The sequence below is a fragment of the Drosophila serrata genome, unplaced genomic scaffold, assembly GCF_035046125.1.
Source record: "Drosophila serrata isolate PLE 108 unplaced genomic scaffold, ASM3504612v1 contig_354, whole genome shotgun sequence".
Taxonomy (NCBI): domain Eukaryota; kingdom Metazoa; phylum Arthropoda; class Insecta; order Diptera; family Drosophilidae; genus Drosophila; species Drosophila serrata.
The window spans coordinates 26,235-41,114 of record NW_028257252.1 but is presented as its reverse complement, the minus strand read 5'-3'; the positions used below and the strand labels follow the sequence as shown (position 1 = coordinate 41,114).

At 39.2% G+C, this 14,880-nt stretch overlaps 1 protein-coding gene across 2 annotated transcripts; it reads left to right on the top strand.

Moving 5' to 3' along the window:
- Positions 1–2,113: 2,113 nt before the first annotated feature.
- Positions 2,114–13,724, top strand: LOC110185375 (uncharacterized). 2 transcript variants are annotated; one of them, XM_086838597.1, is made up of 2 exons: positions 2,114–8,702; positions 12,487–13,724. In XM_086838597.1, the coding sequence occupies exons 1-2, from the start codon at positions 7,728–7,730 to the stop codon at positions 12,529–12,531; spliced, it is 1,020 nt and encodes a 339-aa protein (XP_086694723.1). In that variant the 5' UTR covers positions 2,114–7,727; the 3' UTR covers positions 12,532–13,724. The 2 variants fall into 2 exon arrangements, with proteins under 2 accessions (XP_086694723.1, XP_086694722.1); XM_086838596.1 differs by having other exon boundaries at positions 11,191–13,724.
- Positions 13,725–14,880: the final 1,156 nt, after the last annotated feature.

The window sequence follows — 14,880 nt, the reverse complement described above, 5'->3', positions numbered from 1 at the left end:
ACAAAATTATTACAATTAAAATTGAAAAAAATAATAATAGAATAATAAAAATTTCAATATGATTATATGAATTAAATACAAACACATTTGTACAATGGTGGGTTGATACGTTAATATATTCTTGTTTATTTTTATTTCGTTTTATTTTATTTTATATTTATATTTATATTAATTCGTAGCGGAGTATCCCCTTTCAATTTTGTACCAATTCCAATATTTGAAGAACAACGTTTGGAATTCTTAGATATCGAATCAGGGCCCATAATTGAACTGTGTGTTAGTTATGAATAAAGAAAATTATTTCTACCACCAATTGATACACAATACATACATGTACATATACATACATTTATATGAAATAATAAAGTTAGTTAAGAAAGTTAGCTTTTCCACGAATGAAAACGATTTGGCGAGGCTTTTCTAAACTCCCATCACGTCGCAATTCATCGGCGAATGTCGATTTATGATTTCTAAAGACGGTAGCTGCACGTTTTTGGGTAGTGTGTTAGATGGTGAGTGACGTGGTGTGTCGCAATCGAGCTGAGGTCACATCAGCAATCAATAAGAATTGAATCTGTGTTAAATGAATAGCTGCCGCCGGCAACAACTGATGGACTAGATGAAAACTCATCACAGCGTTTAATTTATCATCAGTGGCCTTTGATTACATTTTTATTAACGGTATCAAAAGGAGTTGGTTGACCAGCAGTGTATTACTGCACAAAGTTCATAACATAACATTTAACTATCTTAAAAAAAAATAGACTTATTAAAATATCTGAAAAGCCTAGAAATAGCACTTAAAGTTCAAGTTTGCAACTGTGCCAACAGTTTAGTGCGTCACTGTATGTACATATGTACATACATACATACATATATAAAAGGAACAGAGCTTACTTTGGAACGCTGAAGCTTGATACCTCAGCATTTGGTCAAATAGAAACAAGAAAGGAAACTAGTTTTACCCTTGCAGTTAGCATTTTGACCATTAAGAATATTATTATTTTGGTTAACTAGATCAAAATCAAAAAACATTTTTTAATTGTACAAAATAAGAAAATCTCAGAGCTAACAATCTAAAATAAAACAAATTATAAAGGTTTATATTGAAAAACAAGCAAGTACTGCCAACATTTATAATATTTACCGATACATGCCATTTTTTTTTTTTTTTTTTTAATTTTAAGTTTTACAATTTTACATTTCCCCTAAATATTTCAATCGTTTTTATAGTATGATAATATAGTAGTAGTAATATAGTATGATATACTTAGTAATCCGATTTGCATAAAATGAAAACCCAAAATCGGAACTTATAAAAAATTGCAATATTAAAAAGTAGACAATAATATGTTGAATATTACAATATATTATTATATTATCTATATAGATAAAAATGCTCTGTTCGTGTCTACATCCTTCATAGACTCGAAAAGTTCTGAACCGTTTAAGCCCAAATTTTGGCACAACATGCGTTGAGGTTCCAGCTCGGTTATTGACTACTTTTGATGTTGATAGCTTATCTGCGGTGGCGAATATATCTATTTTTTTTGCGATTCCAAGTGCCCCTACTGCTGCGCCATCTACAGGCAGCTAGCTGAATCAAAGCATTTCCTGTCAAACATTCAAACCATATTGAAAGAAGAAACTTGAAAAGTTCTGAACCGTTTATGCCCAAATTTTTAGAGAACATGCGTTGAGGTTCCAGCTCGGTTATTGACTACTTTTGATGTTGATAGCTTATCTGCGGTTGCGAATATATCTATTTTTTTAGCGTTTCCCGTGCCCCTACTACTGCGCCCTCTACAAGCAAATCAAAGCATTTCCTGTCAAACATTAAAAACATATTGAAAGAAGAAATTGGAGATACAAATTTTATTTTTTGTTCAGGTTCAGTAAGAAACGAAGTCATGCCACCAAAGAAGTCGAGATTGGGTCGTCGTATTCGCAATACAGAAGCAAAAAGACGTAAGATTACGAATATGACTGACGAAGAACGGGCCTCCATCCGAGAGACGCGGCTGCGCGATGAACTTTTACTCATACAGGTTAATGGTTCGGAGGACCGATTGCAATCATATATTGAAATGTCGTCAGTTGTTTCATCAGTACATTGTCGATATGTATGCAAAAATTGAAACAACGTTTGCTGTTCCTCCGATTGAATCAGAAGAAACTTCGGTCCGAGGAATATATCCATTTGCGGGATGCTGTGATGAATGACCGTAATACAACCAACGTTGGAAAGCTCACGATTTTGCCATCCTCATACATAGGTAGTCCACGCCACATGCATGAATATGCTCAAGATGCCATAGGATATGTTCGTTGCTACGACCGACCAGATTTATTTATCACCTTCACATGCAATCCAGCTTGGGACGAGATAGTACAGCAGTTATTTCCTGGACAATCATATAGGGATAGGCATGACATCACAGCCCGTGTTTTTAGACAAAAGCTCAAGTCACTGATGGATTTCATTGTGAAACATGGAGTTTTTGGATCTGTGCGGTGCTGGATGTATTCAGTAGAATGGCAGAAGAGAGGATTGCCGCATGCGCACATACTGATTTGGCTGTATGATAAAATTACTCCAGACGAAATTGACAATGTGATATGCGCTGAGATTCCACGGGCAGAGGTTGATACAGATTTGCATGCAGTTGTCATCAAGAACATGATCCATGGCCCATGTGGTACCCTCAACCGAAGTTCACCAAGCATGGTAGACGGGAAGTGTTTCAAGCGATATCCTCGAACATTTACAGCCAACACCGTAACAGGGGAAGATGGATATCCTCTGTATAGGAGACGGTCAACTGAAGATGGAGGGACTTCAGCAACTTTAAACATGAGAATTGGTGATATTGAGGTAGACAATCGTTGGGTGGTTCCATACTCACCACTATTGTCAAAATCATACAAAGCGCACATCAACGTAGAATATTGCAATTCCGTGAAATCGATTAAATATATCTGCAAGTACGTGAATAAAGGCAGCGATATGGCAGTTTTTGGTGTTCAGGCAGAAAATGGTGACAGCAATGCAGTACGAGTTGTCGATGAAATATCTCAATACCAGGCTGGAAGATACATAAGCAGCAACGAGGTTGCATGGAGAATTTGTTCGTTCCCCATTCATGAACGCTATCCAGCTTTAGTTCACTTGGCAGTCCATTTGGAGAATGGTCAACGTATCTATTTCACAGAAAGAAATGTGCAAGAAAGAGTCCTGAATCCGCCAGCGACAACTCTGACTGCCTTCTTCACCTAATGCCAGGAAGATGATTTTGCCGGAACATTGATGTATTCAGAAGTGCCCTCTTAACCACAATATGCCACAGAGAAACGTGGCAGGGTACAGCTAGTATTACAATATATTCTTTTAATTCCCAGATTGTTTGTATGGCAGCCATGTGTTATATGTACATACATACATATGTACATATTTAGTAGTCCGATTTCATTCTAAAAACTTAACTAGCTCATTCCCGTTTTGACTTCCCTGCAGTACCATTCATCAGTAATTAATCAACGATTCATCAACAGTCAAGGCGGTGTTGATGATTCATTGATTAATGGCCATACATATCCATTTTTTGACGAACGTACTTCCACATTTCTAGCAAGTCACCATGAAATAAATTATTAATACCTTTTGTGATGACCTTACGGAGTAAAAAATGTTTACGTGATGGAGCGTGTAATTCATTAATAATACCCCGCCTACTCATATTTAAGTACAAACTAAAATTAAAGTTAAATTAAATGGCTTATATTATTATACTTTATTTTCTAAAACTAATGAATTATTTAAAAAATTTAATTTTTTCAAAATGCTTGAGATAACTACTTCAACTCTATTCAATCTCTTTTGAATAGCTTCAGTTGTAATATCAGATATTGTTAAAATTAATTATTTTTATAGACTTGTCAACATATTACTTGTTGGCCACACTTTCCTTTTGGGGACCACAATAGTAATAAAAGCCTATTTTCTGGACCTTTGATGACTGCAAAAAGGATAATAGAAATGCAATTAATGGGTTAGCTGTCAAAACTTTAAGTGGTTTAAGTTATAACAAGAAAGGAAGCTAAATTCAGCACGCCGAAGTTTATATACTCTTGCAGATAGAACTTCTATGACTAGGAATCCATACAATATAAATTATATATATTTATGTTAAAAAACATTCAAGATATACCTGCATTCATTTTATTCACCTATACATATTATCTATACAAATATTATAAAGAGGAAAGGTTTGATTTTTTGTTAGTTTGTTTGTTTGTATGAATTGAATAGGCTCCGAAACTACTTGGCAGATTTGAAAAATTCTTTCACTGTTGGAAAGCTACATCATTCCTGAGTGACATAGGCTATATTTCATTTTAAAAAAAAAGGCATCCTTACTAAAATTACGATAACGTAATCCAAGGTGTAAAAAAAATATCAAAAAAACTACCTTACATTGCGTGCGCTGCGAAAACTATTGATGGTAGAACAAAATGATATACTACATTTTTTTAGAACACACCATTATCTACAAAAAATCAGCGGCAGCATATCTCTAACTATTACAGTCATGTCACAATAAGCGTTTTTATACCCTTGCAGGGTATTATAATTTCAGTCAGAAGTTTGCAACGCAGTGAAGGAGGCACCTCCGACTATATAAAGTATATATATTCTTGATCAGGATCAACAGCCGAGTCGATCTAGCCATGTCCTTCTGTCCGTCTGTCCGTTTCTACGCAAACTAGTCTCTCAGTTTTGAAGCTATCTGAATGAAACTTTGTAGTTAGCCTTCTATATACTCTCACTCGTATATATGTCGGAACGGGCCGGATCGGACGACTATATCATATAGCTGTCATAGGAATGATCGTAAAATTTTTACAAAAAAAATTTTAACTTTTTCAGTTTTCAATAGAATTGAATCAAATTTAAGATATAGCCATTTTACTATACTCTACAATTTTGTGTAAAATTTTATGAAAATCGGACTACTATATCATATAGCTCCCATAGGAACGATCGAGAAATTAATACAATTAAATTTATAACTTTTTCAGTTTTCAGCTGATTTTCATTAAATTTGAGGTATAGCCATTTTATATATAAGTTTTAAATATTGTGTCAAATTTCATGAAAATCGGACGACTATATCATATAGGTGTCATACAAACGATCGATTTAGAGGAAAAATGCAAATCTGTGTATGTAAAACTGCAAATATAATATGTATAGGTGAATGAAATGAAAGCAGCTATTACTTCATTGTTTTTTAACACAAATATATATAATTTATATTGTATGGATTCCTATTCATAGAAGTTCTATCTGCAAGGGTATATAAACTTCGGCGTGCCGAAGTTAGCTTTCTTTCTTGTTTTTATTGAAAAAAAGAAATTAAAATACCACCGCTACAAAAAGCTCTTTATTTGTACCTTGGTATTAACCCTTATCAAAATTAATGATGTATTATTTAAGACTGCTTCAATATCTTTATATTACTTTTTGAATTATTCGATTCTGACAATCCATTCAAAAGATATCACGAGTTCAAAAAAAAATTAAAAAATAAACTGTATTCGGCTAGCTATGCGTTGTAGACGTCACGCGGCCAGGGGTACGGGAAGGGGGTTAAGATCACGAAATAAACTTGCCGCACGGCTCACTCGCGCGGTCGGCTCCCTACGTGATGGACTTTTTCAGTTTTCAATAGAATTGAATCAAATTTAAGATATAGCCATTTTACTATACTCTACAATTTTGTGTAAAATTTTATGAAAATCGGACTACTATATCATATAGCTCCCATAGGAACGATCGAGAAATTAATACAATTAAATTTATAACTTTTTCAGTTTTCAGCTGATTTTCATTAAATTTGAGGTATAGCCATTTTATATATAAGTTTTAAATATTGTGTCAAATTTCATGAAAATCGGACGACTATATCATATAGGTGTCATACAAACGATCGATTTAGAGGAAAAATGCAAATCTGTGTATGTAAAACTGCAAATATAATATGTATAGGTGAATGAAATGAAAGCAGCTATTACTTCATTGTTTTTTAACACAAATATATATAATTTATATTGTATGGATTCCTATTCATAGAAGTTCTATCTGCAAGGGTATATAAACTTCGGCGTGCCGAAGTTAGCTTTCTTTCTTGTTTTTATTGAAAAAAAGAAATTAAAATACCACCGCTACAAAAAGCTCTTTATTTGTACCTTGGTATTAACCCTTATCAAAATTAATGATGTATTATTTAAGACTGCTTCAATATCTTTATATTACTTTTTGAATTATTCGATTCTGACAATCCATTCAAAAGATATCACGAGTTCAAAAAAAAATTAAAAAATAAACTGTATTCGGCTAGCTATGCGTTGTAGACGTCACGCGGGCAGGGGTACGGGAAGGGGGTTAAGATCACGAAATAAACTTGCCGCACGGCTCACTCGCGCGGTCGGCTCCCTACGTGATGGACGTGTGCGGAATTTACGCTTGATAATAATTCGTTTAGTAAGTAACTAAACCGCTTTAAAAAGTTCTTTTCAGAACTAAACCCATTTACATATATAAAACTAGCTCATATACTGAGGATACCGATGATCCCAACTGATCTGCCAATTGCCCATTTAAACGGCTTCAATTTCCGGTAAAAACATCTATCGCATTAACAATTAACAAGTCCCAAGGCCAAACCTTCGAATTAGTAGGGATCGACCTGCGAAAGAAATATTTTACTCATGGTCAACTGTATGTTGGTCTACCGCGAGTCGGAGCCCCTGAAAATCAATTTATTTTGCTGCCACAAAATAAAACAACATCAAATATTGTTTACAGAGAAGCTAACAAAATAAATGTATTTTCTTTTAGGGTTATGACCTCAATAATTGAAAAAAAAAAACAAAAAATTTAAAAAAATATATCAAAAAAAAGAAAAAAAAACCCAAAAATATACAAAAAAAAACATAAATACAAAAAAATCATTAAATAATATCTGTGTCGGGAGCAGAAGCAGCAGATTTAATATTAAATGTTTTAAATCATTATTTGTAAACAAGCGATCAGCTGCGGCAGAAGCTTTCCACCTCATAAGCCGGCATGAAAGCTCTTCCGCCGCAGCTCTTCTGTTTGGTTTATCTATTCTCTCGATTCATTCGCTCACTTACGTTGAAACTAAAAACACACAAAAACTTTGTAACCAAACCACACACAAGCACACACAAATTAAAACATAACTAATTTTACGCCAACACAAAACAAACCCCTCGCTAAATCAATTCGCTTAATAGGTGGCATAAATTAATGCCCTCCTCAAAACATTTGGTGACCCCGACGTGATCGCGTAAAAAATCGTTTTCGTTAAAATAAAAGGTGAAAAGTGCTTATATATAGTTCGTATGCTCACACAATACAATTGCATATCGTTGCATCGCTATTGAACTTTATCGGTACATTCGAGTACATAGCATCTCTTTATATATTTGTGCACTAGCATATAGTTGCAGCCCTTTTATATACTTTTCGTGCAAATTGTGTTTGTGCTGTTGGTTTTGGTGGTCCGATAGAACCGTTAGCTCGCGGTCAGTGAACGCCAAGCTTGGCTCCGCTATTCTTTCGTTCTCTATTCTCTGCGTTTGGTACAGCTGCATCGGTCGCAAACCCAAGGTGACATTTGAATACTCTTTTTGAAAATAAAATGGCAGAGAATGATTCGGTAACTGCGTGCCCATCCGAGGCCAATAGTGATTTTGACTTTTATAAAGCCAAAGCGGACTCGGTTTTTCGACAGCTAGTGGCTTTAAATGACTTTTTCGGTTCAGAAGAGGCGTCTCATTTTGACGAGGCCGACCTTCAAGTCAGGCTTGAGCTTATTGAAAAAATGCGAGATAATTTTGATAAGTCTCAAACAGCTGTCGAAAGGCTCAATCTACTAGAGCTGGCTAGTGATGTGCGTGCAAAATTTCTAAACATTTATTGTGCGGTGAAATCCAAAATCTCTCGCGAACTAGCAAAACTCCGCCGAGTGTCAGTGATAAATTCGACTGCATTCCCAAATTTCAACATCGAGCAGGCTTCAACCTCCAGGGCTGGTGTTCGGGCCACTAGGCTACCTGAGTTTAAGCTGCCACGATTTGGAGGCGCTTATATGGACTGGCCAGATTTCTACGCTATGTACACTACAGTCATCGGCAACAACGAGGACCTGACCAATTTGGAAAAATTCCAGCATCTACGCTCCTGTTTGGATGGCCCCGCATTAGACACAATTCGCTCGCTGGAGCCAACAGAGGCCAATTATGAGAAGGCAGTCGACCTATTGACTGCTAGGTTTGATAACAAACTTTTGCATTTTCAGGGGCACATACGATCTATTTTCAGGCTTTCTAGTGTGGTGAAAGGGTCGGCAAGGAGTTTGCGGCAATTGAGCGACGGCATCAACTCTCATCTGCGAGCCCTTAACACAATGGCAACCACCCAGGAGATTGCGGATGGAATGCTCATATCCCTGGTGTCCTCCAAACTGGATCAGCATACCCAGGAGAAGTGGGAAGAGGGATTGCCTACCAATAAGCTGCTAAAATGGACGGATATGGCTGCCTTTTTGGAGAAGAGATGTCGGATGATGGAAAACATTGAAAATGCTATGGTAACCCACACACCTAGCAACCAGGTGGGAAAAACTATAAATAAAAATGTCCAAAACGCTTGCACCGCATCATCCTACACCTCATTATGTATTTTGTGTGATTCTAAGGATCACTTTATTTCGAAATGTCCACAATTTATTGCCTTGAGTCCCACATTACGCTACAAAGAAGCAAAAAGGCTACATCTTTGCCTAAATTGCCTGCGTAAAGGCCACAGCCTGCAGCAGTGCAAGGCTGGGAACTGCAGGCATTGTCGCTCTAAGCATCATACATTGCTACATTTGGAGTCAAATCATGCTTCATCACCCTCGCAGCCCACATCCACTTCTGCTCCTCAAAATAGTGCCTCGCTCATTTCTGCTTCGCCAAATTCACCCCCACCTAAAGCCTCGGTAGATCATCAATCTGATTATGTGCTTCTTGCCACTGCCATCATATATGTCCGAAATCGTTCCGGCATAATGGTGCCCTGCAGAGCCTTGCTCGACTCTGCATCGCAAATTAATTTCATTACTTCTCGACTCGCTCATCAATTGCAACTGTCAACTCGTCGCTCAAATACATGCATCTCAGGTATAGGAGAGTCTTCACTCATGGCTGATAAGGCGGTAGATATTATTGTACAATCTCGCAACAAAGGTTACCGAACATCATTCGCTGCAATAATGACTAGCACCATCACAAATTATCAGCCGCATTTCGACCTAAACTCTTCAGAATGGAACATCCCCAGCAATTTATTCCTCGCCGATCCGCTCTTTCATAAAAGTCAAAGGATTGACATTCTTATAGGAGCTGGAATCTTCTTCGACCTGCTTTGCGTTGGGCAGATACGGCTGGCCGATCACCTTCCCTCCTTGCAAAAAACTAGATTGGGTTGGGTAGTATCCGGTGGCATATCTTCGCCGGCCCATAAACACTCTTCTCTTCCCGCATTGTCAGTTGAGCACGATGTACAATTGGAACCTGAATCGTTGCCGGACCTTGTCAAACGGTTTTGGGAAATTGACAGCTATTGTGGATCGTCATCTGCTCCAACTGATGAGGATGCCTTGTGCGAGAATTTATTTGCTCAATCTTATTCTCGGCTTGAGTCAGGCCAATATTCAGTTCGATTGCCCGCAAAGACTAGTCTCGATATGCTAGGAGATTCATACCATCGTGCTTCGCAGCGATTCAAATCATTGGAATCCAAATTGGCTAGAAATCCTAATCTCAAGGCTGAATATATTGCCTTTATAAAGGAGTATATCGATTTAGGCCATATGTCGCTCTCTTGCAAGCAGTCAGCTTTGCCGCAATATTATTTGCCCCACCACTGCGTTCACAAATTGGACAGCTCGACTACCAAACTCAGGGTAGTCTTCGATGGTTCTGCCAAGTCTTCGTCTGGATACTCTTTAAACGAGTTGCTCTTTGCTGGTCCCTCCATTCAGCCTAAAATCTTCAGCACTTTGGTTCGGTTTAGATTCTTTAAAGTGGCACTATGCTGCGACATCTGCAAAATGTATCGCTGTGTGCGTGTCTCCGAACCTGATAATCTGCTCCAATGCATCCTCTGGCGTGATAGTCCAGGCGAAGAAATTAAAATATACACCCTGGACACCGTCACTTATGGCACTAAGCCTGCTGCATTCCTAGCAATTCGTGCTATGCAGCAGCTCTCCTATGATGAGGAAAAGGATTTTCCTGTGGCAGCCAAGATCGTGCGTAGGGACTTTTATGTTGACGACCTTATTTCTGGAGGCGACTCGATCGAAGAGGTCGTTTATATCCGGCAGCAGGTTAAATCGTTACTTGCAAAAGGCCTATTTCCAATTCGTAAATGGTGCTCCAATGAGCCGGCAGCGCTTGAAGGAGAACTTGAGGCTGATCGCGAGAAAATGCTCAAATTCAGTGATGGGACTGACGTCGCCAAAACACTTGGCCTATACTGGGATACAAGTTCCGATAATTTGCTTTTTGGATTTTCTGGAAATGTAGCAGACAAGCCAGCTACCAAGCGGTCTATTTTATCAGCCGTAGCCAAATTCAACGATCCCCTAGGTCTTATAGCGCCCATTATAACCAGGCTCAAAATATTCCTGCAAATCCTGTGGAAAGATAAGCTCGACTGGGATGAGACTTATGGTTGGAACACTCCGCGCAAATCTCGGCAGTCAGCCATTTAAAATTTCCTCGCTTCATCATGCAATCTGACTCATCTTTGGAAATTCATGGATTTTGTGATGCAAGCTTGGCGGCATATGGTGCCTGTATTTATGTGCGCTCCGAAGCAGGGGGCACCTACTCATCACATTTGCTTTGCTCCAAGTCTAGAGTCTCGCCGCTTAAAACAATAACCATACCCAAACTTGAATTATGCGCAGCTCTATTGCTATCCGAACTCATCCACAACATCGCTAATCCCATTTCTCAGCCTTGCACATATCATTGTTGGTCTGACTCAACAATTATGCTCTCTTGGATTCGCCAGGCCCCATCAGACTTTAACATTTTTGTCTCCAACAGAATCGCGCAGATTCAAGAAAGGACCAAGGATATGGCTTGGCATCATATATCGACCCACTACAACCCGGCTGACATATTATCCAGAGGATGTACTCCGCTCGAACTTTTGGATTCGACGCTGTGGCGTGAGGGCCCACCATTCCTGCGGACAGACTCTAGTAGATGTGCCTGAACGCCGCCGCCTCGCGCTGTTGCTGACGCAAAGCCAGGATATTTCGTATGGCTGCAAGTTTCAAAATTGTTTTGGAAAGCTGCAGCGAGTCTTTGGCTACATACATCGGTTCCTAATGCTAAAAGCCAAGGAGGAGCCACGACGGCGAGGACCTCTTACAGTAGACGACATCAAGGGAGGCACGCATCTGCTCATCAAGGGAATCCAGCTCATCAACTTTGCTGAGGAGTATAAGGCCCTGCAATCCGAAAGGCAGATTTCCTCAAAAAGCAAGCTGTACTCGCTGCATCCAATCTGCGATGAATCGGGACTTATTCGAGTTGGCGGTCGGCTGCAGAATTCATTATTGGATTATGATGCAAAACACCCAATTTTGCTTCCCAAGGATCATCCAGTCACGTCAGCAATCATAGCTCACTATCATTTGAAATTTCTTCACTCAGGTCCGCAGAGCTTATTGGCGGCTTTACGGCAAAGGTTTTGGCCAATTGGTGGTCGAAAAATAGTCGCCGCCACTATCAACAAATGCATTCGCTGCTTTCGATTAAAGCCCAAATTAGCTGAGCACATCATGGCCCCCTTGCCATCCAACCGCGTGCAGCCAAGTCGACCATTTGTCACAGTGGGAATCGATTTCTGTGGTCCTTTCTACTCCAAGTCTGAAGTCAGAAACCGGCCACCCGTCAAATGCTATATCGCAATATTTGTTTGCTTCGCCACTAAAGCCTGCCATTTGGAGCTGGTGGAGGATTTGTCTGCGGCTTCATTCATCGCTGCCCTCAAGCGCTTCATAAGCCTAAGGGGCAAGCCTGGCACAATATGGTCCGATAACGCTACAAACTTTGTTGGAGCCAAAAACGAGCTGCTGGAACTGAGGCAACTATTTCTCGCCGACCCTCAAAACAGCGATCTTCAGCAGGCCTTCGTTTCCATCGGGATCAAATGGCAATTTATTCCCCCTCGTTCGCCTCATTTCGGCGGCCTATGGGAGGCTGCCGTCAAATCTGCAAAATATCATTTTCATCGGGTCGTTGGCAACACTATTCTCTCATTCAATGAGCTTCGCACTTTAGTTTATGAAATTTCAGCGATGCTTAACTCTCGACCGCTCTGTCCAATTTCAGAAAACCCTAACGATTTGGATGTCCTTACACCTGGTCACTTTTTGATTGGGTCTTCTTTCGCCACAATCGAGGAGCCCGACATCACGCACCTCAGCATCGATCGGCTGAGCCGCTGGCAACGAGTTTGCCAAATTCAGCAAATCATCTGGCGGAAGTGGAGTACCAGCTACCTCTCGCTTTTACAAGAACGTGGGAAATGGCGTGCATCAAGGCCCAACATCCTACCGCATAGCATTGTGGTGCTCAAGGAGGACAACATCCCTCCGCTTCAATGGCGTCTTGGCAGAGTGGAGAGCATTATCCATGGAGCTGACGGTGTGGCCCGTGTCGCTGTCATTCGGACAGCCACTGGCCTAATAAAAAGGGCTGTTGGCAAAATAGCTGTTCTACCCCTGGAAACCACCTCATCTGGCAGCGTGCCGCATCCAGCGGGGGGAGCATGTCGGGAGCAGAAGCAGCAGATTTAATATTAAATGTTTTAAATCATTATTTGTAAACAAGCGATCAGCTGCGGCAGAAGCTTTCCACCTCATAAGCCGGCATGAAAGCTCTTCCGCCGCAGCTCTTCTGTTTGGTTTATCTATTCTCTCGATTCATTCGCTCACTTACGTTGAAACTAAAAACACACAAAAACTTTGTAACCAAACCACACACAAGCACACACAAATTAAAACATAACTAATTTTACGCCAACACAAAACAAACCCCTCGCTAAATCAATTCGCTTAATAGGTGGCATAAATTAATGCCCTCCTCAAAACAATCTGAATTTAATTATTCTTATTTTTTTTATTTACTCTTTTTTAGGAGCTCGACGCAAAAAGGGATGAATATGTGTCATATTATTATTATTATTATGAATGTGTTAAAATTGACAAATCTAAATGTAATGTTTAATACCCGTGCGAAGCCGGGACGGGCCGCTAGTATATTATATTATACATATTATATTTGCAGTTTTACATACACAGATTTGCATTTTTCCTCTAAATAAAACGATCGTTTGTATGGCACCTCTATGAAATTTGATACTATATTTAAGACTAATATAAAATGGCTACACCTCAAATTTCATGAAAATCTGTTGAAAACTGAAAAAGTCAAAATTTTTCATTGTATTAATTTCTCTATCATTCCTTTGGGAGCTATATGATATAGTTGTCCGATTTTCAGAAAATTTTACCCAAAATTATAAAGTAATATAATAAATTTGATTAAACTCTGTTGAAAACTGAAAATGTTATAATTTTTTTTGTAAAATTTTTTCGATCATTCCTATGGCAGCTATATGATATAGTCGTCCGATCTGGCCCGTTCCGACGTATATACGAGTGAGAGTATATAGAAGGCTAACTACAAAGTTTCATTCAGATAGCGTCAAAACTGAGAGACTAGTTTGCGTAGAAACGGACAGTCGGACATGGCTAGATCGACTCGGCTTTTGCTGATCAATATATATGCTTTATATGGTCGGAGGTGCCTCCTTCACTGCGTTGCAAACTTCTGACTGAAATTATAATACCCTGCAAGGGTATACAAATGTTTTTAATGGGGGTTAGCTGTCAACCGGTCAATGGATGGGGTAATAAAGATGCACTTAATTAAGGTCGGTGCATGTAAAAGGACACTTGTGAACAAGTGTTCAAGCTCTCCCACAAGGAGAGGGCGGATGGTGAACAAAAATGAGTAGCTGTCGTCAGCTCAGTATTTCGTCGGCTGCCGCTGGTCAGGCTGATAAATGCTGTTTGTTGTTGGTGTTGCAGTGGCTGTTCTTCTCCCAGAAAAAAATGACAAGTAGATGGGCGTCGGTTTTCACTATATGTTTGCTTTATTAAGCAGTTCTTGCTGTACTAAAACTAAAGCCCCGCTCAAGGGCAGCTGGGACCGCGGAGTCGCCTTCGGCTAAGAGACGAGAGGGAGCGAGCGACGATCGGGAGCAGCGAGAGAGAAAACTAGTGCCCCCACACTGCTTCTCGAAATAAAGCGCCCTCGTGGCGCGAACAAAAACAAATACTGGATATATAATAGCCTTCCGTTCACACCGTCTAGCTTAAAAAAGAGTCCAGGTTCAAAAGCAATTCTGGAAATGAATTTATTAACTGAATACAAATAAGTCACTTACCCTTTAACAATATTTAATAAATTACATTGCAAAACATTTGTGAATACTTCAGCTGTCATTAGAGCTGCGAAAAAATCTATTATTTTTCGTTAAATATTATTTTTCATCATCTCAATATAATATCGGAACCGCTGCTCCGAATCCCTTCGAAAACAACAATTAATTGTTTGGCAGTATCCGAACACAGGTAGAATTTTTACTGCCTACTTTGTTTCGGAGTTGTCTTACCGAAACACATGAGATTTGTTTTTGTTTTTAGAACATGACACCAG

Excerpts from the sequence above, each read along its gene's own strand:
- LOC110185375 (XM_086838596.1), top strand. The coding sequence starts at position 7,728 with ATGGCAGAGAATGATTCGGTAACTGCGTGCCCATCCGAGGCCAATAGT. Across the intron at positions 8,703-11,190 it reads CCCACACACCTAGCAACCAG|AATCGCGCAGATTCAAGAAA; the intron begins GTGGGAAAAACT and ends TGTCTCCAACAG.